Source organism: Labeo rohita, chromosome 1 (assembly GCF_022985175.1).
Source record: "Labeo rohita strain BAU-BD-2019 chromosome 1, IGBB_LRoh.1.0, whole genome shotgun sequence".
NCBI classification, from domain to species: domain Eukaryota; kingdom Metazoa; phylum Chordata; class Actinopteri; order Cypriniformes; family Cyprinidae; genus Labeo; species Labeo rohita.
Genome location: NC_066869.1, coordinates 17,864,423 through 17,892,387, shown reverse-complemented (window position 1 = coordinate 17,892,387; position 27,965 = coordinate 17,864,423). Strand labels below are relative to the sequence as shown.

At 35.3% G+C, this 27,965-nt stretch overlaps 2 protein-coding genes across 2 annotated transcripts; one reads left to right on the top strand and one right to left on the bottom strand.

The window, feature by feature from the left end:
• Nucleotides 1–35: 35 nt before the first annotated feature.
• On the top strand, nt 36–21,545 carry pdcd11 (programmed cell death 11). The gene is made up of 39 exons (XM_051107223.1): nt 36–152; nt 392–507; nt 637–771; nt 851–1,018; nt 1,115–1,276; nt 2,097–2,205; nt 2,554–2,729; nt 2,866–2,973; nt 3,546–3,755; nt 3,845–3,969; nt 4,064–4,124; nt 4,195–4,341; nt 5,474–5,725; nt 7,834–7,959; nt 8,053–8,250; nt 8,348–8,512; nt 8,602–8,815; nt 8,932–9,084; nt 10,348–10,460; nt 10,540–11,009; nt 12,503–12,565; nt 12,710–12,773; nt 12,863–12,952; nt 13,192–13,297; nt 13,525–13,702; nt 13,827–13,883; nt 14,771–14,890; nt 14,977–15,099; nt 15,202–15,364; nt 15,870–15,962; nt 16,286–16,381; nt 16,451–16,546; nt 16,730–16,928; nt 17,024–17,166; nt 17,749–17,999; nt 18,205–18,373; nt 18,953–19,106; nt 19,281–19,446; nt 20,634–21,545. The coding sequence occupies exons 2-39, from the start codon at nt 406–408 to the stop codon at nt 20,803–20,805; spliced, it is 5,697 nt and encodes a 1,898-aa protein (XP_050963180.1). The 5' UTR covers nt 36–152; nt 392–405; the 3' UTR covers nt 20,806–21,545.
• Nucleotides 21,097–27,922, bottom strand: zgc:175214 (uncharacterized protein LOC557610 homolog). Its single transcript, XM_051107253.1, has 6 exons — nt 26,836–27,922; nt 24,649–24,799; nt 23,888–23,930; nt 22,850–22,891; nt 22,086–22,168; nt 21,097–21,837 (listed from the first exon to the last, which is right to left on the bottom strand). Exons 1-6 carry the CDS (start codon nt 26,858–26,860, stop codon nt 21,714–21,716), a joined length of 468 nt encoding a protein of 155 aa, XP_050963210.1. The 5' UTR covers nt 26,861–27,922; the 3' UTR covers nt 21,097–21,713.
• Nucleotides 27,923–27,965: the final 43 nt, after the last annotated feature.

Genomic DNA, 27,965 nt, shown 5'->3' with positions numbered 1-27,965 from the left:
ATTCTATTGGTTAATTCTTTTTCTTTTGGTATAATCTTAAATCCCACCTCTCAATGTTTACGTCCGGGTCGTACAGATCGCACGCTTCTGAGGAACATGTGAGATATACATGCACTGAGTGGTTTACAGTGGTCTATACAACGTTTTATAGCGTAAGTAAAATTAATTTGTTGTTATCGCTAGAGGAGTTTAACGGAAGACGTTGCGTATTTATATACAATGAATAAATTGATTAAACGTTGTGTTATAGTCTAATAACGTTGTGTTTCTAATGTCTATGCCTGGATGTTTGTAAAAAACAGATGTTTGCAGACATGTTGTTTAAGATTCTACAATGTTTTTTTTTGCCTTTGTTTATTTATTGCAATTCATAAAAGCTTTTAATATTTAGGTACATGGTGAAGAATGGCGTCTATGGAGGAAGATTTTCCCCGTGGTGGGACAGAGAAAAATACCACTGAGCCCAAAAAATGTGTTAAAAAACATGACGTGGACAATCTTTTTGAAGTAAGATGATGATAATGATGGTGGTTTTGACTACAACAGTGATTTTAATTAAGAACAATGTGCATATAGTAGTTATACAGCAGCTTTTTTGAGTGTAATCTACATGTGCATGTATGTAATAATTTTCAGACACGTGAAACAGCAGTTGCAAAGAAGAGAAAGGTTGTGCAGCAGGATGAAACGAAAAAAACTAAAAAACAAAAAGTCCAAGCAGGGGATTTAAAACTTAATGCTGTCGCCAGTGTGGAAATTCTTCATCTTCGGGTATGTATAGGCATGTAATAATATATAAACAAACACAAAAGCTTGAGTCATGCCACTGACCTTTGGTTTCTCTGTCTAGAATCTGAAGATTGGCACTCTGATGCTGGGTTGTGTGAAGGAAGTATCTGATTTTGAGGCGGTAGTTGGTCTCCCCAGCGGTCTTGTTGGTTACCTGCCAGTCTGCAACATTTGTGACTCCTACACCAATATTCTTAAAGACAACCTTGACTCTGAAGACAGTTTGAAGGTAACACAGTTGCACAAGGAAAGAACATTTAAAGATGTTTGTGAATGTTGTTAAATTACATGATGCGTTTTGTTCATGTTTGTCTACTCTTCATAGGAACCTGTCTGTCTCCCAGAACTACTTGCTCCTGGAATGCTGATCAGATGTGTGGTGTCGTCTTTAGACTCTGTTAAGGAGGGTCAAATTAGTCTTAAAGTGTCAATCAACCCAAAACATGTTAACAAGGGGTTGAGTTCAGGTTCTTTGAAACCTGGAATGGTGAGTTTGCAGATGTTTGTTTATATTATAAGCAAATAGATGCATGTGTCAACTGTAAGATAAATATTGAGTGTTTTTTTTTATACTGTTATTAAAATGTATTTAATTTTTAGAAAGCAATTTTAGAGGAAATAAATATAATGAAATAGCAGGAAAATAAGTAGATTTTTATAGATGCAAAAGTTTGGGCTCAGTAAGACTTTTTTTTTTTTTAAGGATGATTTATGCTCAAGGCTGTATTCATTTGATTATACAGTGAAAATACAGCAAATTTATGTATTTGTAAATATAATGTATTTGAAATACAGTAAAATTGTAATCCTGTAAATGGAATATTATTACAATTTAAAACAATTGTTTTCTATTTTTATATATGTTATAAAATATAATTTATTCCTGTGATGCAAAGCTGAATTTTCAGCATCATTACTCCATTATTCAGTGTCACATGATCCTTCAGAAATCATTCTAATATGCTGATTTGCTGCTCAAGAAACATCTCTTATTATCATTAATGTTTAGAACAGTTGTTTTATTTTTATTTTTATTTTATTTATTTTAATTTAAATGAAATAAAATTAAAAAAAGTAAATTAAGTGAAATATTGTTTGTTTTGTTTTTTTGTTTTTTTTGTACCAATGAAAATGTAATGTATTTTCATTAAATGATATAGTAAGTAGTAAGTATTACATTTTTTTTTTTTTTTTTTTTTTTTTTTTTTTTTTTTTAACTTTTATACAATTGGTAGTATGTATCACCCAGTTCTTGAGTTTTTTTTATGAGTAATTGTCACTAAGATCTTATTGTCTTAACTTTTTAGACACTGAGTGGTTGTGTGGAGAGTGTAGAAGATCACGGCTTCCTGGTTGACATCGGAATCAGTGGCACTAAAGCTTTCCTGCCCAAAAAGAGCACATCCTCAAAACAAGGTGGAGAATCAGACACAAACACACATTTATTTTCTGTACAGAACATCATCATTCAATAAATTACCCACTTCTTGTTGATTAAGAGAACTACCTGTAGTTCACCTAAAAATTAAAATAGTGATAATTTACTAACCTTCATGTCTGGCCAAACCAGTATGGCATAAACTGCTTTTAAAATATAAAATGCATAATTGTTGTTTTATCATTTATAATATATTATTTATCATTATAAATAATAATGATATACAGGTTTGGAATGACAACAGCATAAATGAGATCTGTTATTTTTGGATGCACTGGAACAGGATAAAAGCAGCGTTATGATTGTGAGTTTCCTGTTTATCTCAGATCTGAATGTGGGTCAGTACGTGACGGTCTTAATAGAGGAAGTCAAGAACGATGGACGTGTTGTGCGTCTGTCCCAGGATCCCCAAGCTCTTGGAAAGGCCTTTGCAGAGACCCAGCAAGGATGGACTCTTGACACCCTCCTTCCGGGACTTCTGATCCGAGCACGCATCAAGAGGGTACGTCAGCTGTACATAAACATAAAGTATAATATACTCAATGTTAAAATGCAGTTTGAATTCCCTTTAAGCAAATTTCAAGTGTTCTAGATCAAACCTTTTGAGTTTTTGACGTTGTCTGCTGATGTCTTAACAGGTTACTCCTCATGGGCTTATTGTGACGTATCTTTCGTCTTTCACTGGAATGGTTGATTTTCTGCATCTTGATGAGGACAAAGCATCTACCTACAACACAGGAGACGAGGTATGAGCCAAAAGTGAAAATTAGCCCATGATTTACTCACCCTCAAGCCATCCTAGGTGTATATGACTTTCTTCTTCCAGACGAATACATTGAGTTATATTAAAAAATGTTCAAGCTTTGTAATGGCAGTGAATGGCTTTTGAGATTTTGAAGTCCAATAAAGTGCATAAATACATCATAAATAGTAATATTTAAAATAGTGGTGTTAATCGATTTTAAAAAACTAATTAATCACACATTTTTTCTTAAATGAATTGCGATTAAGTTGTTCATTTTACTTTTTATATTGCTATAATTTCACATTCAATCTTAAAATTAATGTAGAAACAACATAAAGAAAGTATATTTTTAATATTTGTTTAATGCCGTCTTTTTTAATGACTGAAGGTAAGCATCACTGATACCAACTGATATTAAATAAAAAAACAAAAACAACAAAAGAACAAAACAAAGATTGAAATGAAAACTATTTCAAAATATTAATGAACTATAATAGTATATAGATAATAACACACAAATAACACAGGTTTTCAGTCAATAATGAAGTTCTTCCATCCGGCTCTTTTTTTTAGGTTGTGGCACGGGTTTTGTATGTGGAGCAGTCCACGCGACATGTGAGTCTGTCCCTGCGCAGGCATCTCCTTCCACCAGGGGGCGCTGTGCTGGATAGCGTCTCCAGTGAGCAAGTGGGTGAGGTGGTTCAGGGCTGTAAGATAACTGCTTTGCACCATCACTCTGGAGCCTTGTTGAAGATGCCTGACGAGACCACGGTCTTTGTGCATGTGAGTACAAAGGCAGTCTTGACAATGATGTATACATATGCACGCTGATCTGAGAGTCTAATGGAGTTTATTCTGCATTCAACGTGTAGAAAAACCTCATAAAGGAGGCCAAAGAAGATTTCAACCCAAACCAGTTGCTGTCCCAGCCTGAGCACACTCTGAGAGTCATAGATTACAGTCCTATGGAGCAAATGCACCTGGGCACACTGCGCAGGTTGGTTGCTAGGACGCTGTTATGTGGTTGTTGGGGCGTTCTGGGATGCTAATTTGTTTTATAATTTGTTTTTCTGATTTCTTTTGTTTTATAGGGGTACTGTTGAATGTCAGTACTTCAGATATCAAGACATCAAAGTGGGGCAAATTATTGAGGTGGGCAACCATGCAAATGTCACATGAGTGAAAAATGTGCTTGTACTCACACACTGTCTGTGGGTTTCAGGGTACAGTTATGGATTTGCAGAAACATGGCGTCAACGTGAGGATAACGGACCACATCAGAGGGCTGATACCCAAATTTCACATGGCCGATGTCGTCTTAAAGAACCCACAGAAGGTGTTTTATAGTGGGCTGAAGGTCAAATGCAGGGTGAGGCTGTTTAACTTTGGCTATTAAAATCATGCACTGTTATTTTGGGTCAGTGAAAAATAAGGATGTTAGTGATGATGAAAGAATTGTAAAAGTAGTAATAATTAGTCATGGGGTTTTGGGGTTACTCTATTTTCTCTTATGGATTTGATTTGATTTGATTATATCCCCCAAAATGCAGTCTTGAGTTTAAGACTATTATTTAAAATTTTATTCTGCTTTGATTGCTTGCAACAAATAGATTGTGCCATTTTATTTTATTTTATTGTATTCCCCTTAAATGCAGTCTTGAGTTTTTAAAAATATTATGTAAAATTTAAAGCTGCTTTGATTTGAAACAAATGGATAATACCAAAGTGTTTTATTTTATTTCATTATTTCCACCACCCCTGAAAACTGGGACTTTTTCCCTCTCCCTTTTAATGCAGTTTTGAGTTTTTAAAACTGTTATGTCAGATTTAAAGCTTTTATTATTTGAAACAAATAGAAACACATTTTTGTTTTATTTTGTTTTGTTTTTTTACTTTTATTTTATTTGATTTTACTTTATTATTTCCCCTTAAATGCAGTATTGAGTTTGACTATTATTTAAAATTTAAAGCTGCTTTAATTGATTGAAACAAATAGATTATGCCAGTTTCTTTATTTTATTATTTCATTTATTATTTCCCCTTTAGTGCAGTCTTGAGTTTTTTCAAAGTTGCTTTGATTTAAAACAAATGGATAATGCCCAAGTATTTTATTTTATTTTATTCCCCCACTTCCAAAAACTGGGACTTTTCCCCTATCCACTTTAATAGTTTTGAGTTTTTAAAACTATTATGTAAAATTTAAAGGTTTGATTATTTGAAACAAATGAGACATTTAATTTAATTTAATTTAATTTAATCATTTATTTTTCCACCACCCCTGAAATTTGTTGGATAGTTCCAAAGTGTTTTATTCTTGTACTTATTTATTTACTTATTTTATTTTTCCCGATTTTTGCGTTTTTTTTTTTTTTGTTTGTTTGTTTGTTTTTTTTTTTTGTTTGTTTTTTTTCCCCTCTCTCTCCCCTTTAATATAGTCTTGATTGTCACTGAAAATGTATTTGTAACCTTTCTTCTAATTATTATAAATTATGTTTGTTTAGGTGTTGTCAGTGGACACTCAGCAGAGAAAGTTGTTCCTGACCAGGAAGAAGGGCCTTATTGAGTCCAGACTCCCTCTCTTCCTCTCCTACGCTGATGCCAAGGTGGGCTGCATCTCCCACGGCGTCATCATGTGCATAAAGGACTTTGGCTGCATCGTTCGTTTCTATGGAGACGTGAGCGGTCTGGTTCCTATGCAGGAGCTGTCCACAGAACGTGTGGCTAATCCACAAGATCTCTTCTTCGTTGGCCAGGTCAGAGATTAACAATATTGAAAAAATGTCAAGTGCATCTACTTAAAAATCTAGAGAAACTACTGTTCAAAAGTTTGGGGTCGGCAAGTTTTTTTTTTTTAAAGAAATTGATACTTTTATTCATCAAGGATCTATTAAAGGTGACGTCATTTAAATTAAAGCAATACGCCCCAGGGAGTCATGGTTTACAGTGAATTTCTAACAGCTGAAGGGCGTATCGTGGACTGATATGTTGCCCACAAGTTTGAACTTCTGGAATGTAGTTTAAATGCAGCTTCAAAGGGCTCTAGGGGTCTTCCCTAGTGAAACAATTGGTTATTTTCTAAAAATATATACTTATATACTTTTTAACCTCAAATGCTCATCTTGTCTAGCTCTACGACGTGTTTGCGTAGTTTGTGTAATCTGGGTCAAGACAGTTAGTGTATGTCAAAACTCCCATCTCATTTTCTCCTCCAACTTCAAAATCGTCCTACATCGCTGCAGGAGTACCGACTCTGTGTTTACAAAGTGAACGTGCAAAGAAGGTCACATGCCCTTTACCAAAAAAAGTAAAACAGCAATGTCAAATCAAGGGATTCACTATCGAAAACCAGATCAAATTAAAAGAGCCATTCATTTGCGATTTTTCTGCATCGCTTGTAATGATTTTTAAAATGGGTGATGGGTGAAACAGAGCTTTTCCAAACTCTGAATCAGTTAAACCATTGTGTCGCAAAATGATTCACTATTTCGAAGCGCTCCAAACGGATTGCGAATCATTTGATTCAGGTCGGGACTTCGAAGCATGTATCACAAATCATTTGATTTAGAACGGAACGGGTTCGTAAATCATTTAGCGAATGGAATGGTTCCAATCAAATGATTCACGATACGTGATTTGAAGTCCCGATCTAAATCAAATTCAGATCGGGGCTTTAGAGCGTGGATCACGAATCTTTCGCTTTAGATAGGAACTTCGGAGCATGAATTGGGAATCGTTTGATTCAGATCGGGACTTCGGTGCAGGTTCGCAAATAATTTTTCAGATTAGGATTTCAGAGTGATTTCATCTTTTTTTCTGATTTATTTTTTCTTAAGCAGTAGAACCCATCAAATCATTAATGCAATACAGTTATAAAACCAAAAAAAAGATACGTGTATACATATCTATACTCGGTAATACTTTGCATGTGCTTCACTTTATTTTTGCCTTTTTTTATAGTGTGTTTTTATCTATTACTCTTACTTTTTTTTTTTTTTTTAGAATTTGAAATGGGAGACATTGTTCATCAAGTGAGATCTCTGATTAAACTCCTCGAAAATCAAAAAAGTAGTTCTCAAAGTCCTTCAAAGTCCTGGAATTTCATTTTACAGTATTTGTACAAACCCTGCTACACTGATCTAATATAGACATGCAGTTTCTTTCCCAGCTGTTTATCCTTCACTGTTTTTGAAACTCCTGTGTGTTAATAACAGAAGCTTGTGTGTATTTGAGTTTAAGCGCAATAAGGCATAAAAGAGAAGTTTAGTTCAGTACTCGCGTGCATGACAGTCGTTTTCTGTGCGTCTGCTTCAGATGTGTGTGTTCAGTAAAACCTATATCAGAGGTTTAAACTGATAACGCATACAAGTGCATGATTTCAGTGCAATAGACATGCTGATCAAAACCAAACAGATGTTTTTTGAGAGTATCTGAGGTAGGAGCTGTAAAGGCACAGCCCTTTTCTGGAAAAGAGGGCGGGGAGCAGCAGCTCATTGGCATTTAAAGAAACATGCACGAAAACGGCGTGTTTCTGCTTCCACTCAAAACAGGCGTTTTCAAAATGATATATGTAATGATCTGTTGGGTATTGTGAGCTGAAACTTCACAGACATAGTCTGGGGATGTTATTTTAATCTTTAATATTTAACAATATTACAGTCTGTATTTTTGATCAAATAAATGCAGCTATGGTGAGCTTAAAAGACTTCAAAGACCATTTAAAAAAAATCTTGCTGACCCTAAATTTGAAAGTTGCTTATGCACATTTTGTATTTTGTCGAATTTATTGCACTTTTCTGTGTCTCTTTAACTATTTTAATCTTCAGTTTACACTAATTAACACTCTTTTAATTGTTTTCTGCAGGTTGTCCAAGCCAAAGTCTTGAGGTGTGATGAAAAAAATAAGATGCTACGTTTATCCTTCAAGGCCGTTACTGAGGGAGACATAAAAGAGGTGCAGACTGCCAAATTTGACTTTGAGGTTGGAAAGGTAAGTTGTCTGAAACAAGTTTATATGCTTATTATCTATGCAAACCACAGGAATTATTTTTTATTATTTTTTAAATTGCTGTTTCCTATTTAGACGGTCGAAGTGTCAGTATGCCGCAAAGTACTAAATGGTCTAGAGGTCACCATTTTACCTGAGGAGGTGCCAGCTTTCATACCCACAGTGCATCTCTCTGACCACGTGACCAACTGTTTTCCCCTGTGGAGTGCGCTGGAGGAGGGCGACACAATCTCTAATGTAATGTGTCTCAGCAAGACCAAGAAGAAGGGAATTGTATCCTTACACAGCCGTTCATGTCATTGTTGTCAGAAAAAAAACTAAAAAAAACCTCCCGCTTGCACACTGTTCTTCTTAACCTAGTTCTGTTCAGATTCTCACTAAGAAACCCCTGCTGAAGGCCTGTCTACATGGCGTCCCAATAAACCTCTCTGAGCTCCAGGTGGGGATGGAGATGGTCGGCTGGGTGAAGAGCTTCATGCCTTACGGAGTCTTCGTCGATTTCCCATATGAACTCTTTGGCCTCGCTCCTATAGCTGTACGTCCATTTTTTGGTTGTTTGGATGGGATTTAGCCAAAATAAAATAGTTTCTGTCTAGATTTGATGTTGTTTTGATCTCATTGTAGGCCATGAGTGACCAGTTCATCTCAGACACCAAATCCGCCTTTGACATCGGCCAAACGGTTGTTGCCAAAGTCAAGAATGTGGACACGGAGAAGAAGAGGTTTCTGGTCAGTCTGAAGGTGTCAGAATTGACTATCTCAGAGGAAGGCTCCCAAGACAGACTGATCCAGGGTCTGAAGGAAAGGATGGCCGTCTCTGAAATGATGACTTGCAGAGGTATGAATGGAGGCTCTGATGAATGACAAGCAATATGTTGTCAAACTTTTGTTTTCTGCTCATTGGACTGTATTCTAGTGTCTTTAATCAAGTTTTCCAACTCTGTCCGTCTCCAGGGGAGTCTGAGGTCCTGCAACAGCTCTCTGCTGTATCACTAGGAGATAAACTGAAGGTGACGGTGGGAGATGCTAGAGAGGATGGCATGGTCACACTGACCTCAGATCAGCTTAGAGAAGCCACTGTATTGGTCTCAAAGGACCACACAAAAGGTGAGGACCGCCTACTCTTTAAAAGGTCGCTCCTGAATTAAAATTCCCTGATAATTTACTCACCCCCATGTCATCCAAGATGTTCATGTCTTTCTTTCTTTCTTCAGTCGAATGCAGTATATTTCTACTTTGGATGCGATTAATCGCGAATAATCTATTTAACAGCACCAATTACAACAAAACTTGCGTTGTAATTATAGTGATCTTTTGTTTTAAGTATTCAATGCAATAGTAGTTCTCAGGCCATTTTGAGTTGAAGTGACTTAATTCGGTGAGTATGTCAAGAACCACTTTAGTAAGGGAGACTAAATGATTCAAACTGGTAAATTTTGATTACAAAACTGATTTGTGCAATTTTTCTGACTGATTCATTAAAAACAGCAACTTTTTAGTGTCGGTATTTTAGTGTTTACAGTGTTTTTGTGTGTAGCTTTTTTTAGAACATTTGACCGATTCTTGGTGGTGGTGGTGGTGTTTTTTTTTTTTTTTTTTTTTTTGTGTGTGTGTTTTTTTTTACACAATTTTTAACTAGCCAACTTGAAAGTGGAACTGCAGTGTGATTCATATAACGTTTTCTTTATTAAATCTCTAGTTAAAGAATATTCTAACATTTGGTAATATTTCTATTCAAAATTGCGATTGCTCGATTTCTAAAAAAATAAAATTGTGGCAAAACATTAAATTCGAAATATTGCCTAGATCCAATAGATAGATAGATATAGGATTAATTATTTTTATATTAGTATTTATGTTTTATATTAGTATTTATATTTTAAATTTTAAATTTAATTTTAAATTTATTTTAAATATTGTTTTCAGCTTTAATTTATTTGAATTTGTTGTAGTTTTAGTAGTTTTAGCACTTCAAGCTTATTTCAGTTAGTTGCTTAGGCAGCATTTCTAATTTAAGTTTAGCAAAAAAAAAATATTTCAGCTTTGTTTGTTACCAAAAAATAGACTTGTCATGAATTTATGACGATTTATTATCATAGTAAAGATTTATTGTTTAGTAGAATTTAAATATTGTTTAATGTAATGTTAAATATTAAATATATATATATATATATATATATATATATATATATGTATGTATATAATTAAATAGTCCAGTATTATTTTCTTTAATGCTGTGAAACTATTTCTCTGTTAAAGTTTAATGCTGGGAACTTTACAGTTTCGATGTTTGTGTGTGAATGTGCTGGTCTTGACGTGGACGGGTAACATGCTAGTTCCCATCTAACTCGTTATCTGTCAATGTTTCAGGTGTGAATGTGAGTCCAGGCTGCAAACTCACTGCAGTGATTCTTCATGTCGACTTTTTGAAGTCTGAAGTTCAAGTGTCGCTGCTTCCAGAGTTGACCGCGACGAGGAAACAGGTAAGCCGAACTCGGAGCCCTGAAAATCCACAGGATCTGAATTGTTCGTTTAAAATTCATTCTTTTTGTTTGTTTTCAGTTGGAAAAGGGCTCCAAACTCACCGCCACAATCCAGTACACTGACAAAGACTTTGCTGTCGTCTCATTGGGTGACACCGGTCGCATGAGCATCATTCCCACTCACACTCACATAAATGACATCTTCAGTTCAAACAAATTTCACGTCGGTTCCTGTCTAAATGTGACCGTGGAAGAGCCGAGCTGCAACGAGTTGGGAGGACTTCCTCTTGTTGCGTGTCAAAAAGAGAACGCTAACTTGGAGTGGAGCAAATCTAATAGCACAGATCCGGAGGAAGTGGTGACGGCGATAGTAAAGAAGGTAAAGCCCACGGAACTGTTGGTGACGGTGCTGTCAGGGACCAAAGGGACTATCCACGTATCCCAGATCGAGGAGTCACCCGTGGTTGGCAGCTTACCAACGACATCCCTAAAGGTCGGGAGCAAAGTCGAAGCCAGAGTGACTGGAGGATACACAGTTCATGGTCGCTGGTAAATGCAGCTGTGTTAAGTTGTCCATCACAGAATGTCTAATGTCTCATACAAGACATTCAAGTAGCACTCACCCAGAGGCTATATTTTTCGTAGGGCTGGACAATTAATCGAAAAGTAGTCAAAACTGAAATTCAGAACCTCTAATTTTCCCTTGTTGGTAATTTTTTTTTTTTTTTTTTTTTTTTTTTTTTTTTTTTTGCAGGTTGCCATGGCAACTTTTTACATCTTTAGAAGCAAAGATGTGTTCTGTGTGAATGGCCTAGAGTAAAAACGTGCTAATATCGAGTGACACTTCCTTACAAAGTAGATGATCACATGTAACAAATCATGAGTCAACTATGAGGGCAAAAAAAAAAAAAGTATAATAATAATAAAAAAATATCATTCATTAATCATAATCGAGGTAAAACATTCAGTTAATCAAGATTTAGATTTTAGGTTATATCGTCCAGCCCTACTTTTTTTGGTTTTGTTTTATATTTATTTTATTGTTTTATTTATTATTTTTTATTTTGCTGTATTATGGGACAATGAGAATGTATTTTGAATATTTTTACTAATAGTATATTTAAATCTAAATAAATATATATATGTGTGTGTGTGTGTGTGTGTGTGTGTGTGTGTGTGTGTGTGTGTGTGTGTATATATATATATATATATATATATATATATATATATATAATATTATATTATATAATATTATATTATATTATATTATATTATATATATTTTTTTATATATATATATAAAGTATGATAATGTCAACTTTTACGGAGTTTTGGCATTGTTTTATATGTTGTTTATATTTTATATATATATATATATTTCTTGTAATTTGTAATTTGTAATTATTTGTTTATTTAAATGATTTGAAGTTTGATTAGTTTTATTATTTACATTTATTTCAGTTGTGTATTATGGAGTTTATTTTATTATTTTACTTTTATTTTATTTAAGTAAATGCTTTTTGCTGTTTTTTCATTAAGTTTATTTGAGATTTTACTTCATTTAAGTAGTTTTTCATTTAAATTTTTATTTATGCATTGGTTTTTGGTTTTCATTCAGTTAAATGTTTTATTTTTTTATTACTTTAACAATGGAGCTATTTTAAGTTTTAATAATTTTATTTTAATATTTTTTAATATTTTTTTTATAGTAGTATATAGTAGTTATATAGTAGTATTGGATTTTATATAGCAGTATATGGATTTAAATATTTTTTTTTTTTTTTCTTTTTTTTTGTAGCAGTTTCATACTCATTTGTTCATATTTAGTTTTTTTTTTTCAGTGGTTTTTGTAGTGATAATGTCAGCCTTTATGTATTTTTGACATTGTTTTATGTTTAACTAGAATGTTTTTTTTTTTTTCTTTCTTTTGCTTAGTTCTGTACTTATTCGTTCATATTTTATTTTTGTGGCATGAAAAATTACATTTTTAGCAAATCATTGATTTTTACAGCGTTATTCACATAAATTCATCTCTTTCAACAGGTTCCTGCCAATCTCTAACCCTGACCTTCACGCTTACCAGCTTGAACTCAGTCTTTTGCCCAGGTAAGCATGTTACCATGCATAACAGGACACAACTGTCCATAATTTCATATTCATGTGACCAAGCAGCATATGGGAACAACTGCACCAAATTGCACCAAACTTTTTGTTTACTGCACTCTTTTTCAACTCTTCACTGTTTTCCAGAAAACCAAATGAAATCAAAGTGAAATACAAACCTGGAGAAGAAATCATATGCTTTGCATCAAAGGTGACTTTTATAATCTAAGGAACAGAAAATGTAATGTCAGACTGCAGAAGCTAATTAAGCTAATAAAGTAATTTTTGCCTTTCCCTCAGTACGTCAAAGAAACCCAAAGCTTAGAAGTTCATGTCAAGCCTAACGTCATGGGAACCGTTGAACTGTTAGCCATGATCACTAAAGCTGGGGTGAGTCTCTGTACAACTTTGTTTTTCTTTGTTTGTTAAATGCAACATTTGAAAAGCAACATGCTACAATATTGCTTTGCTTATAAAAATGATTTAATTTATATCTAATAAACATGTTACTTACTTGAAAGAGTTCATGTAACTGTAGCATATTTTCAAGCTATGCACATATTAAATGCATGTTTTAAGTTAATTTTAAAGTAAATAAGCTATAATATTTTCAACTTGTTTTCCAACAGCAAGCGAACCACCCACAGACGCTTTATAAACCAGGACAGACCATTTGTGCAAAGGTTGTTGGTGTTAGTACCAGCAGGCCTATTCATCTCTCCCTTTCGCTCACAGGTAACACTTGTAGATTCATCTGCAGTCATAATTGTTCTAAATCGCAGCATTATCAGTACAGTCAGAGGAGATTTGATGTGACGGCTATTCCTAGCTCATATTTTCTCTTTGTTGTACCAAACGCTGAGTCACACTGCGCTTGATGTCGCGCTTCTGCCATCGTGACGCATGTTGCGGTCGTCCCTCGAGTCTCTTTAGCGTTTCCTGTGTGTGTGTCGTTGCTGTAGGGACGCACAAGCTGGAGCAAGGGGTGATCACCATGGCGATAGTTCGGAAAGTTGAGCCTCACATGGGACTGTTTCTCAAACTCCCATTTGAGAATTTGGGTTTCGCTTCGATGATGGATCTCTCTGATGAATACAGCGACAACCCGCTAGAGCCCTACAAGCAGGGCGAGCTAGTCCGGTGAGTCATGACCTACTTGGAATTGTTTATGATGAATGTTTAAAAGGATTTTTCCTGCATAGAAGCACTGAAAAAGTGTGAAATGTGAAGTTTGTTTATGTGTGTGTGCATCTCTTTAATCCAGGTGCTACGTTATTGGAGAGGAAAATCGAAAATTCAATGTTTCATTGCGCCCCTCAAGGTACATACTTAAGTGTCATTTCAAAATAAGATTAAACTTTGTAGATATGCCATCATTTTTCTCCTTTGAGGCATTCAAACAAATAAATAAAGTTATTTGATTTTTATTTTATTTATTTGATTATTTATTTATTTATTTATTTTTTTAACCTGGGGAACTTTTGACCTGTTAAATATATTTTTTGTTTTATTTCATATTTATACTTTTTATTTATTTATTTATTTATTTATTTACTTACTTACTTACATGTATACCTGGGGATCTTTTGACATGTTAAAAATATTATTATTTTATTTTTTTGTTATAACAGGTATATATGATAACAGAAATATGCTATCTAGCTGATTTGCAGTGCATTATTTATTACAGTTTTGTACTTATTAGTCAATTAGAGGCTTTTATCTAGCTTGGTATCACATTTAAATGTAAGTTTATGCTTTTTATTGCACTTCACTTTTAACAATACACACAAAAAACCAGGAGATGATGCGCTTTACTCCTAAAATAATCTAATTTTTATTACCTTTGAAAATATTACCTTATTGTTTTTATTTTATTTTATATTAGAATTTTGTTTATTTAATATTATATATTTAGTTGTTTGTTTGTGTTTTATTTATTTTCCTTCATGGGATGTTGAAATTAAGCTTATTATTTATAAATTGGGCCATTTCAATTATTTTTTTATTGTTAGGTATTTTTTTCTCAGAATATTGAGAACATCCGGCCTGCATGTGCGTAATTGTGCCGATGATGACAATTATTTATTTTTTCTTGATTTTTTTAATTTTTTTTTTTTTGGCCATCGTCTGATAACTCGTTCGAAATGATTAAATAATTCATAAAACAGGCCTATTCTCATGTGTACATTTTTCCCCTTTCTGCAGATTGTATAAGGAACATAAGAAAGTTACAGACCCAGACATTCAGTCAATTTCCGATATAACAGAGGGCCAGATTATCAGGGGCTATGTGACGGTTATTAATGATCAAGGCGTATTTGTGAGGTAAAGTATGTTAATGATTATGCACATTTTTATGAAACCATTCTAGCCTCATGAGTCGAATTAAAATGATTTTTCCTGTACGAAAGGTTATCAAGGAAAATCACAGGAAGAGTTCAGTTCCAGCACGCAACAAAATACCTCGTGAACGACCCAGAAACTCTTTCCGAACACATTACCAAGAGTTCACTGGTGACAGCCAAGGTTCTCAGGTAATACAAGTCTACATGTGAACATAGACCATTTATTAATAAGAAATTTACATGTAGTTATTTGTAGTGCTATATGACTAAAGACAATTGCTTCTAAATCAGTGTGAACAGTGCCCATGTGAACCTGTCGCTGCTGTCAGATGACACAGGGAAACCAGATATACTCCCAGAATCCCTTGAACTTCCATTGCGTTTGATGGAAGAACAGAAACAAGAAAGTGACAAGATAGCCACCAAAAGAAAAAAGGTTATTTCTGAGAGCCAGGTAAGTGTGTGTGCGCGTGTGTACCTGGTATTTATCACGGTATTTATATAAAGATATTAATACCAGTAAATTTTGACATTGTGGGGCCATTTTTTAGGTCCCCATGAGGAAACAGGCTTAGAAATCGTGCAAAATGAGGTTTTTTGAGAAGGTAAAAGTGGGAACAGACTCCTGTTTGGGCTAGGTTTAGGTATAGGGCGATAGAAAATAAGGTTTGTACAGTCTGTATAGGTTTGGTTTATATATCCTGGTGGGGACTTAAACCTGAATACACACTCAGTGTCACAGTTGGGACCTAAATTGAGGTCCCTTTGGGTACAAAAGCTTACTTTTTTTTTCAGAAAGTAAAAATGCAGAAAGTTTCCTGTGATGGGTAGGTTTAGGTGTATAAAAACCATTACGCCTATGGAGAGTCCCTACAGGGATAGCTGACCAGATGTGTGTGGGTGTGTGTGTCTAACTGTTTTGAAAAGGATGGATTTGACCTTGCGTTTTGTCCTTGTAGCAACAAGATGATGAGAATAATGGACAGACAGTCGAAAAGAAACAAAGTGACAAGATAGCCACCAAGAGGAAACCGGTTATTTCTGAGAGCCAGGTAAGTGTGTCTGTGTGTGTGTTTGGCTGTTTTGAAAAAGGTGGATTAGGGCATCCATAGATCATGATAATGACAGTTAAAACCACAAACATAACCTCAATACCATGGTAAAAATGTAATGTGGTCCCTAGGTATTTATATGAAAAAAACGGTCTAAATACATTTAGTATAAATGTATAAATGCTATACTATAGCTTAATTACAAAAAATACTGTAATTATGTTCCTAATTATAATTAATTATATTAAGCATGTGTGTACAATACAATAAGTGTGTTTGACTTTTAAAGAGGATGGATTTGACCTTGTGTTTTATCCTTGTAGCAACAAGACGATAAGAAAAATGGACAGACAATCAAAAAGAAACAAGAAAGTGACAAGATAGCCACCAAGAGGAAACAGGTTATTTCTGAGAGCCAGGTAAGAGTGTGTGTGTGTGTTTGACTGTTTTTAAGAGGATGGATTTGACCTTGTGTTTTATCCTTTTAGCAACAAGATGATACGAAAAATGAACAGACAGTCAAAAAGAAACAAGAAAGTGACAAGATAGCCACCAAAAGGAAACTGGTCATTTCAGAGAGCCAGGTAAGTGTGTGTGTGTGTGTGTGTGTGTGTGCGCGTTCGGTCGTTCACGTGTACGTGCGTTTGTGTGTGTGTGCGTGTCCGTGTGTGTGTGTGCGTGCACGTTTGTGTGTTTGTGCGTGTGTGTGTATGCGTGTTTGACTATTTTGAAGAGGATGCATGTGACCTTGTGTTTTATCCTTGTAGCAACAAGACGATAAGAAAAATGAACAGACAATCATGAAGAAAAAAGCATGCTCAGATAAGGACAAATCCACAGAAAAGCAGAAAACATTAAAAGAGAAGAAACTGAAAACTAAAGCAGAGGATAATGACAGTGGTGTAGAAGTGTTCTTCAGAGAGGAGGAAGAGAAGCCCTTGCATAAAAAATGTGACCAAGTGAAGGTGATGCATCCTTTCTTTTCAGATCAATTTGATTGACTTTATAGGGTGTACATTATCTTCTCTGATATGTAACCGCTTTCATCTGAATGTTTAGGGGGAAGCTGGAGAAAAAGGAACCAAAACGGCTGCAGGTGGCTTTTGACTTCCCGTGGGAATCCACACTGTGCTCTTTAACACCTTTTGCCACAGTAGGCGACACTCATGATTCCAGTGAGGATGAGCAGGAAGTCACGAGCAAGGTGAGCTCACACCAGGGGGCTTCACTGAATTATATTTCAACTTGCTCACATTTCATCAGATTTTATGCGTTTTTTTTTGCAGCGTTGAGCCTTATAACCAATCAAATGCGGTTCTTTTGAACGTAAGAATGCATTGGCCTATCAGAGTCTTAGATTAGTCAGGGCTGAACACACAAATCAGAAGCACTTATATTAGTCAGTGCTGAAAATGCCGGAGCTGTTGTTAAGTGAGCACGCTCACAAATTCCCTCATAAACAACACAGTGCAGATACGATGTAAATTAAAAAAAAAAAAAAAAAATCATGGACATGTTTGTCTGTGAAGCCATAATGTGACGTGTCCAAAACTAAACAAAAATATTTTTTTGTATTAATTAATAATTATTAATACAATATACAGAGCAATAGTTTACAATAATGATTTTTGTCATAATATTGCAGCCATATGAGCTCCTGTTTTTACATGTATAAATTAGATACAGTTTTAAACAGCATTTTTACAATTTCACTTTATTTACGAAATCACTTTTTACTATGCATAGTCTGCAAACACACAGTAAACAGCTCTTTTTTTCTTTCCAGCCTGTGAAGAAAACACGTAAAGAGCTAAAGGAGGAGAAGCAGAATGCGGAGCAGCAGCTCAGCAAGCTGGAGGCGGAACTCATGGACACGTCTGTACGTCCAGACAACACGACGGCGTTTGAGCGTCTGCTCCTGTCGTCTCCGGACAGCTCCCTCCTTTGGCTGCAGTACATGGCTTTCCATCTGCAGTCCACGCAGATCGAGCAGGCGCGTGCGGTCGGCGAGAGAGCCCTCAAAACCATCTCCTTCAGGTGATAAATTAAGTTTATTTGCATGCTTAAAAACATGTTTAAAAAGTCATTAGTTAGTTGCAAAGACATTACAGGCTTTTAATGAAAGGATTATTGTTGTGTTGTGTTGCTTTGCCCTGTTCTTGCATAATTAATTTTCTAAGTTTTAAATTCTAAGTGAAATCACAGTTTTTGTTAAAATTAACCTGTTTGTTTGTGTGCTTAGAGAGGAGCAGGAGAAGCTGAACGTGTGGGTGGCCATGCTAAATCTGGAGAACATGTACGGGACACAAGAAAGCTTGCAAAAGGTCTTTGAACGGGCCGTCCAGTACTGTGAACCTCTTCCTGTGTATCAGCAGCTAGCCGACATTTACGCCAAGTCAGACAAGATCAAAGTAAGCATTATGTCCAGTGATGTGACTCGTGTGCTTGTTATTAGGGATGCATGTAGTGATAAGCAGTTGAAGTCAAAAGTTTCCATACACCTTGCAGAATCTGCAAAATGTTAATTATATTACCAAAAAAGAGGGATCCTACAAAATGCATGTTGTTGTTTTTTTTTTTTTTTTTTTTTTTAGTACTGATGTTAATAAGATATTTCACATAAAATTAGTTTTACATGTAGTCCACAAGAGAAAATAATAGTTGAATTTATAAAAATTACCCTATTCAAAAGTTTACAAACACTTGATTCTGAAAACTTGTTACCTGAATGATCCACAGCTGTTTTTTCTTGTTTAATGATAGTTGTTTATGAGTCCCTTGTTTGTCTTAGACATTCTTTATGCTCTTACAACTTTTGTAATGCTACTTATATATATTAATATTATTATTATATATTAAATTATTTAAAAAAAAAAAAAAACCTTCCTTTAGTTCCCCAGTTTTTCAGCAGATCTGATACTTGGTCAGTTGTGTCAAAATTGAAACCCTGTATTACAGTATTAATATTTGTATTATATGTGTTTGTGCAGGAGGCTGAGAATCTTTATAAAAACATGGTGAAACGCTTCAGACAGGAGAAAGCCGTCTATCTGAGTTACGGCAACTTCCTGTTACGACAGCGCCAGAGCGACGCTGCAAGTGCCCTTCTGCAGAGGGCGCTGCAGAGCCTGTCCAATAAAGAGCGTGAGTGCCAATTACTTTTCATAATGCTTATTTCCCACATTTATGCATGCATTGAGACTCACTAGGTATAGATTTGTTCATGATAAGGAATCTGAAAAGCAGTTTGGATGATATCCAGGACCTGCAGGTTTGCCTGTTAGCACCTCATGCAAAGTTTTCTTGCTGTCTTTCCAGATGTGGATCTTATTTCCAAGTTTGCTCGGTTGGAGTTTCAACATGGGAACACTGAGAAAGCCAAATCCATGTTTGACAAGGTCCTAAGTACCTATCCCAAACGCACAGACCTGTGGTCTGTGTTCATAGACTTGATGGTGAAGCACGGCTCACAGAAGGAAGTGAGGTAAATACAACTGCAGGGTAAAACCAGTCAGTGAGAAAATGAGAACTATGAGAATTTTACTTCCTACAGTCCTTATTATGAATTCTTAAAGATATAGTTGAGTCAAAAATGAATTTGTCATTATTTACTCACCTTTGTTGTTTTAAACCTGTATGAGCTTATTTCTTCAGACTGATGGTAACCAAACAGTTGACAGTAGCCATTGATTCTATAGTATATAAAAAAATGCTATGAAAGTCAAGGGCTACAGTCAACTGTTTGGTTACCAGCATTCTTCAAAATATCATCCATTTCTTTCAGCTAAAGAAAAAAAAATCTCAAGTTTGGAACAACTTGAGAGTGAAAATGGCAGAATTTTATATCTTTATAAAACTATTTATCTGTATCTATTTTTTTTTTTAAGAATGGACCCTTTTGATCAGATCACTTATATACCAAATTAACCTATTACATTATTTTGTTTTGATAATTAAAACAACTATTTATTTGAAAATAACAAATAAGCCATTGTATTGAAAAATCAAAACTAATACTGTTTAAAAAAAAAAAAAAAAAAAACTAACACGATTTTTCTCAATATTATTATTATTATTATTATTATTATTATTATTATTATTTTATTTTATTTTATTTTATTTTATCATTTTTTTTTTGCACCCTTAGATTTCCAAATAGTTGTATCTTGGACAAATATTGTCCTATCCTAACAAACCATACATCAATGGAAAGCTTTTTATTCAGCCTTTCTTTTATAATTTATTCAGCTTTCAGATGATGTACAAAAAAATAAATAAAAGATTTGTTTGTTTTTGTTTACTATTTTAGTTGTATTTTTTTTAATAGTTAATAAAAATATTTAATATTTTACATTATTTATTTCTTTTTCTATTCATTTATTTTTATTTTCTATTTTTATTTTACTTTATGCAAGTTAATAAAAAAATGTAATATTTCACATTTGTATTTATTTTTATTCATTTTTTTTGTTGTTGTTGTTTTACTTTTTTAAATGTACTTTTTAAAAAAAAAAAAAAAATAGTTAAAAATATTTATTTTACATTTTCATTTTATTTATTTTTTTTATTTTATATACAGAGTGGTATAGAATCTTGAAATTCTAATCTGAATTCAGATTTCTTGTGTTTTTGCACAACACATAATCAAAAATATTTTCCCGTGTCCTCCAGGGAGCTTTTCGATCGTGTGATTCACCTGAGCGTGTCCGTGAAGAAGATCAAGTTCTTCTTCAAGCGTTACCTGGAGTACGAGAAGAAGAACGGCACACCCGAGACCATCCAGGCGGTCAAACAGAAAGCTCTAGAATACGTGGAGTCCAAAGGATCAGATACCACCAGCTAGTGCCATCAATTTAACCCTAATAGGATATTTGAGGACAAAGGATCTTTGTCCTCCTGCTTTTTTATCCCTTGTGCACCTATTAACAAATGTCTGGAGGTGCATATGTGTATATCCTGACCTTTGCTGTCATATCATTGAATGTCTATAAATGACTGCGTTTACCTATTTGATAAGTGATGATTATGGATTAACGTATTGCTGTAATATGAAGTCATTCACGTTTTGCAATTAAATATTCCGCTATCAAAAGCTCCAGAAATATTTTTTTTATAAAAAGGAAGGTTAACCACAAAAACATGACGTTTTATTTAAAAACAAACAATACAAAATAACAATGAAAAGGGAACAATTCAAGCAATGAACACGATATTGGATAAGAACTGCTGGTTACTGATTACATATTTAATATTTCTGTAAGGACTACGCAGGATCTTCATGAAGACCGTAGTACCAGTCGAACAGACAGTGCACTACACCTACAACCCTATTATCACATATATACGGCCGTCCGCTGACAGCAGAAGTTTAATTGCCGAAGTTTAATGTTTTCTTTTGTTGCCTGGTTAGATCCCCTGAGGCAAACTCCTGAGATATTCACCTCTCATTTTGACGTCCGTTACCCAGCATGCACGGTGTGTCCCTCGCTTCAGAACCTCGGCACGATACTACTTTAAAGATTATTGTGGCACGATATATAGGAGATTATTCTTATGTTTGGCTACTGGCAATATGGTACTCAATCACTAGTGGAGGCTGAACGTTGTCGTCCTGGTTTCTCGCGTTCTCCGGGTCCGCAGTGGCGGTGCATATAGATGGCTTTGGAGAGCCTTGGCAGGTCACATGATATGTTCCAACAATCGCAGAACTAGAGGGTGTCGATCTGGCCGTGGGCCGTACAGTTTAAGGGGTCACACCTCCTCGGGGTCTTGCAGCCCCTCGGCTCCTCGCGGGGCTTCGGCATTGTGTAGACGCATGATGGGTTTATTGCACATCGGGCAGACGCTGCGGATCTCTAGCCACTTCAGCAGGCACCTGCAAGTTACAAAGAAACAATGAAACAATTTTGCACTTTCCATGCAAAATTTGTCACCGCAATTCTAGGTGGTTGCTTTGCAGTGGCTTGTAGTTTACTTCAATCAATCAATAAGTAATTGTGCAAGGACATAAACTGAAAATGGTGAGGTTTTCTATAGAATTCTGACGGCTGTTCCAAACAGGTCTTGGCATGAAGTACATGTGGCGTTTCCCATTAAGTCAACACTTGTTTCGGTGGAACTCACTTCTTATGGAAGGTGTGTGAACACGGGCACACGCCCAGCTCGTCTCTGGTCTTGAATTCCTCTAGACACACGGCACAGGGCTGCTGTGATACAGACGGAAAAAAAGCTATTTTAGTCTCCTTTTACACATAATTCAACCACTTCCACAGGCTTACAGGAATGCCGGCTGTAACTTTGCCAACGTTGCTCTTTGTTTTGGTTTCAGCCACACTTTTCCTGCTGGTGCAGAGGGTCTGGAGTTATATTCCGTTCCATTTGTCTGGATTTTTATAATGCAGGTCACCAGTTGGTTGAGAAAGCCAGAAAATCCTGCAGAGGTCTGTTTGCGTAATCAAAAATTTCCCCTGAGGTCTTTATGAATCAAATGAACACATCATAACCTAATCTGGCCTGGCTTGTTAGGGAATTTTTAATGCACTGCGTGTGAAATCTGAAATGCAGAACCAGCATCTTTGACTCTAATGATTTTCTATAAAAAATAGTCACACAATTTAATCTATTGCACCCTGTTTAGTGTAGAATGCAAATAGTACTTTTTAAATAAATTTATCAGCCAATTTGCATGCCCCCATTTATATCCATTATTTTACCAATCATATTTAATAATAAAAACTGTTAATTGAAATTAAAATGCATAACATAACATGCAGGTTTTTTTTTTTTTTTTTTTTTTTTTTTTGTGCTTTGATCTTTCTAACGTCATACACATTTTAGACCACATTCAAATAGTTCAAGCAGTCACGCAGAGAGCGTATGACACTTACTCCCAGCAGGCTCAGCTTCTTTCCTGCGCCTTTCAACACCACCTTGAACGAATAAAAAAAAACAAAGAAAATGAACAACGTTTTGTTTAATGTTACAGTAAATCAATTGAAGTTGAAAAGCGTAATTTCTGCGCTTCTAGCGCCAACGAACTAATGCATTTTCGGAAACAGCTTTCAGAACACGTTTCCCGTCAGCCATTGGTCGAACAAACATATAGCCACGCCCCCAAACACACGCTATTGGTCGAGCGTCGTTGTGAGGACCAGAGCCGTATACTCGGATGTAAACAACAACAATGATTGCACGGTTAATGTACTACTGGATACGTTGTTCTGTTAATTTATACTGTCTAAACCATGGGAAAACGTGTGGAAGCTGCTAAATCATATAGAGAAGGACTTAGTATGGAGGAAAGGCTGCACTATTTTGACAAACTTAACTTAATAGGTGGTAAAGATACACACAAGCAGAATTAATTAAGATATTAAGCTAATATTTCATCTACCTGACAGGAAATGATAAAAACAAACACAAATGTTGTCAAGATTCTTGCCCTGGAAATCCTGGTTCAGTTTGGCCAACCACAAATGCTTTTTGTTTCTCAGATAGTTTTTTGCACTTTTCTCCTTGATTTGTTATCATTTTGGCAGTCTGTAATACTGCAAATGTTTTTCCCGGTCAGACCGATTAGTACAGCCCAAAATGTGATGATAATTGACCATTTCCAAAAGAAGTAATCAGCAAAATATGCACGTTTTGTTCGGTTAAGTGGTATTGTTTACGTTCAGTTCTGCCAATATGAATTTAAAAATGACAAAATTACTTTACAAGCCCAGGTTTTAGGTGCATATGTTCAAAAATAGTATCTTGTGTCATATAATCCATATAATGGTGTCATATCTTGTGTCACATCTGCTAACATGCTAACTATATATAAACAAACTATATCATGAAGGTCATCTGTTAGATTGGATTTCAGCAAGACTATGGCAAAGACTATGCTATATTTAAATCTAACTGCATTGTTTTAGGCCCACCTCATTGTAGCTGTACTGCTCCCTTGTACCTTGCTGTTTCAACCTGTAAACAGAAGAGGAAAAAAAATGAAACACTTTTGCACTTCCTGAGTTCAACTGCAAAAACTGTTGTGGGTGGTGTAAAAGTGAGATGCTGTGCTTGTGTAATGCATCATTTCCTCTGTCAGACTCTATCATGGGCATATAAGATATTTCTACACAATATACAGTTAAAGCAAAAATTACTCAGACACCAGATATAATTTTTTATATATATTTTTTTTACTAGTGGGTGCAGGACACCAGAGTTCATTTATGTAAGTGAGGATAGCAAAATAAACTGGGACCAAATATTTGGGACCAAAAATCTGACCTGACTATGTTTTGTTACATACCTTTCTTATCAAAAACATTATGAAGTAGAATTTGTTCTGACATAGTTTAACTCTTGAGTTCTTGTCATATTTTATTACCATTTTCTAAACTATAGTGAATAAACTGTGATAATGTGAGAAATGCTAAATAAATGAATTTTGGTTTGACTGTATACATTATTTTATACTATACTGTGTCTGACGAAATACGGGATTCACAATGTAATTTAAATTGCATCATTTTTTAAAAAAAGTATGTGAATAGGATGATTGTATTTGAAAATAAAATACATAATGTCTCAGACGTGTCTTTCTACATGTCTTTACAGGAGCAGAGAGCAGCAGAGGACACATCTGATTTATGTAACAGCAGTTGTGCGGGTGTGGTGAATGTGTTTGAGTTCTTGCCTGAACAGATAGCAGCAGAAGATTACACTGAGCATGAAGATGAACATGCCTATGCCCAGTACGATGACGTAGACGTTGAGCGGCAGACGGTAGATGTCTTCCTCTGACATATCACAGTCTGAATGCTGCAGCCCTAGACCACAGAGGCAGCCTGCACACAAACACACACTTTAAATGGCTTGAAAATATTTGAGCAGGAAGCACACAGTTCTTTAGTACACCCATTTTCAGGGAATTCAGGAAAATTAGCTCTATACAAAACAAATATGAACAACCTGTAATTGCCGTCAAGAAACCACCATCTGGCCTTTCAGGAAGCCATATGTGCGTTAGCGTGTGTTATAAGAGTTTACCATTCATGCTTTACTGTTTTCTAACCACGTGAAGTTCATCTCCATTCATATTCTCCCGTCAGTCAGCATTAGAGTTAAAGATTAACGCAGCGTCTGCAAGAATCCCCCTTAGTCTGAATCTGTGGAAGGTGCTTATATAGCAGGGGCTTCCACAGAGATTATTGTAAGCTTGTGTCATTCTGATGGGACGGTAAAGTGAGATTTAATGTGTGCCATATGGACAGGATTCACATCTTAAACTATTTGGAGAATGTATTATTGTTATTATTATTATTATTATTATTATTATATTGTGGCATATATGAAAAGATATCAGTTCTGTACAATAATACAGCTGAATGCATTTTTGTTCAAGTAGTAGTAGTAGTATGTAAGGCTACTGAAAGATTGTCATATTTTATATTTAAGCATACATGGTACTCAAAGAATACCATAGTTTTACTGCAGTACATTTTTGTTAGTGGCTACTGTCATTTGTCAATTATCAAATTATGGTCCGTACCCTTGTTAACATTTTATTTAGAAGAAATTTGCTTGCTCAGCAGCTTCCTGTATACATATGAAGAGTTTATTTGCAAAAACAGATAACTCCGTTATTTAAAATGTTCAAAAATCATGTTTTTTATTGTTATCATGTTTTTATTTAGTTTGCTGTATTTGTTTATTTAGTTATTTTAGATTAGATTAACTGGAATGCACAATGAAAAAACATTATTTTTGAAAATTTCTATTTTTGAAACTCTTCATATATTCCAGTTATGTGTGAGTGCATATGTATATATATTATAATAATAATAATAATAATAAAGTATATATATATATATATATATATATATATGATATTATCTTTCAAAAGTTTGGGGTCAGTAGGATTTTATTTTATTAAAAAATAGCAGTAAAATTATATTAAAAAAAAAGACTTTCTTTCACCAAGGAAACATTAGATGGATCAAAAACACATGTTACATAAGATTTCGATTTCAGATAAATGCTGTTCTTTTGAGATTTCTATTCATCAAGAACGCTAAAAAAAAATAGTTTCCACAGAAAAATACTTGAGTAGCAAATCAGGATATTAGAATGATTTCTGAAGGATCATGTGACACTGAAGCCTGGAATAATGATGCTGAAAATTCAGCTTTGCGTCACAGGAATAAATTACATTTTTAAATATGTCAAAATATAAATGTGTTATTTTAAATTGAAAAAAAAAAAAATTCACAGTATTATTGTTTGTTTTGTTTTTTGATCAAATAAATGCAGCCTTGGTGAACAAAAGAGACTCTTAAAAAACAAATTTAAAAAACCATATAGAACCCAAACTTTTGAATGGTATATACAGTAGTACATGTATGTTTACGTATCTGTTCTCAAAAGTCTTATTAGTACATAAATATGCCAGTATGCCAGCTGTTTTATTAGTTTTATCTGGTTAAGGCAATCAAGCTGACACGTTAACGCGACATATGATGTCCATAATCAGAATCTGAGCAGTTTCCGCTAATAATCAGAATGCAGTCGTCGTCTGCTTACTGAGCGTTACTGTTATTGAACATTTGACTCGTTATAAGTCTATCCATGTTTTCATCTAAAAATAACTAACTCTAGACATATCAGTTTTCAGAAGAGCAAAAGGCTGACAACATGCGGGTTGTTAAAAACAGTCTAGGCATAGCACGAATATTTCCCCTATCTTGCTACTCTTGACCTTTCCGAACAGTAGACTTCTTCAAACTGGTTTTAACATCCCGAGCAGCAGTACCGCTTCGGTGACTAATGCTGACGGAAAAAACAAACTCGAGTTAAGCTTGGACTTTTCGCAAAGGCCACTCACCGTTACACCATTGGAATGGTTGCATGTAATCTGACTCCAAGCACTGCTGCTGCAAACTCACTGCTTGTCTGGAACAGGCAATGCGGGGGCTGGAGGACACTACCGAAAGCTCGATTCCGGGTTGACTTATTCCCTAAAATTTTCCTGACGTTCTTCCTGTAGGTCAGACAGGTCTAAAAACCAGCTCTTGAAATGACAGGGTGCGCTGTCTTAATTATACTTCAATTATTCCTCCATTCATCCCACTTTTATGATGTCAGCATCGAAGAACAAAAGATTTCAATCACTCTTCGGCTCCGCCGATGTGAATATGCACAAGGTGCTTTGTTACACAGACAAAGGGAGCATAATGTGCCCTTGATATTCTTCTTGTCTTTGAGAACCAGTCCATATGTGGCTCTTCAGATGTGATCTTCTTTGTGTTGTCATACACAAAAGTTATCAAATTCCTCACTGATAATTCCTGCGTACGGCGGTTTAGCGAGCACTAAACATCCATACGTCCAAAACGTACAAGCTGATACAAGACTCCATCTACAGGCTTTGTCTTCCCTCAAACCCTTATTGCAAAAGACTTTGGCATGTCCCTCGGTCGATTTTTCTAGCTCTTCTTCCTTGACGTCGACCTTTTCTGGAGGTATATTCCTTTATTGGACAACAGGCCGTTTAGAGAACGAAAAGAGCTGTATTTTCACCACCATCGAGCCAGTGGAGTGTTTATGTGTGCGCCTGTGTGGGGGAGTATTTTTTCTCTCCACCTAAAACCATCTGCTCCCTCAATCCATTCCATCAAGAAAGTGGACAAAAAAACAGATAGTCCCTTAGCTCATTCGACAAATATCCTAGCCAAAACGCAAGCATCTGGGGGTTAAAGATGTGTTCTTCTCAGGCCAGCCAGTAATATTCTCCAGGAAGGCTCCTGCGTCTTTCCTGGCCGCACAGTTTCAGTTTGTAAACAGATCTGTGCTCATGTGATCCTGGTTTGCCTCGCAACTCTGTCCTCCAATCCCTCCCTCCCTTCCTGAGCGATTCCCCTCCTCCAATCCTCTGCGCGACTGCAGTCAGAGGATGGCCTCCGCTGCTTCTGTATGTTTCACTTAGAGGGCTGCAACATTTTAAAAGGAAGTAAG

Bases quoted from the DNA above. Each gene is read 5' to 3' on its own strand.
- zgc:175214 (XM_051107253.1), bottom strand. From the start codon at position 26,860: ATGCAACCATTCCAATGGTGTAACG. The intron at 24,800-26,835 runs GTGAGTGGCCTT...GTTTGTGTGCAG, and splicing joins ACCATTCCAATGGTGTAACG to GCTGCCTCTGTGGTCTAGGG. The intron at 22,892-23,887 runs GTGGGCCTAAAA...TATTCGTTCAAG, and splicing joins AGCAGTACAGCTACAATGAG to GTGGTGTTGAAAGGCGCAGG.
- pdcd11 (XM_051107223.1), top strand. From the start codon at position 406: ATGGCGTCTATGGAGGAAGATTTTCCCCGTGGTGGGACAGAGAAAAAT. The intron at 772-850 runs GTATGTATAGGC...TTCTCTGTCTAG, and splicing joins TGGAAATTCTTCATCTTCGG to AATCTGAAGATTGGCACTCT. The intron at 8,513-8,601 runs GTACGTCCATTT...ATCTCATTGTAG, and splicing joins TTGGCCTCGCTCCTATAGCT to GCCATGAGTGACCAGTTCAT.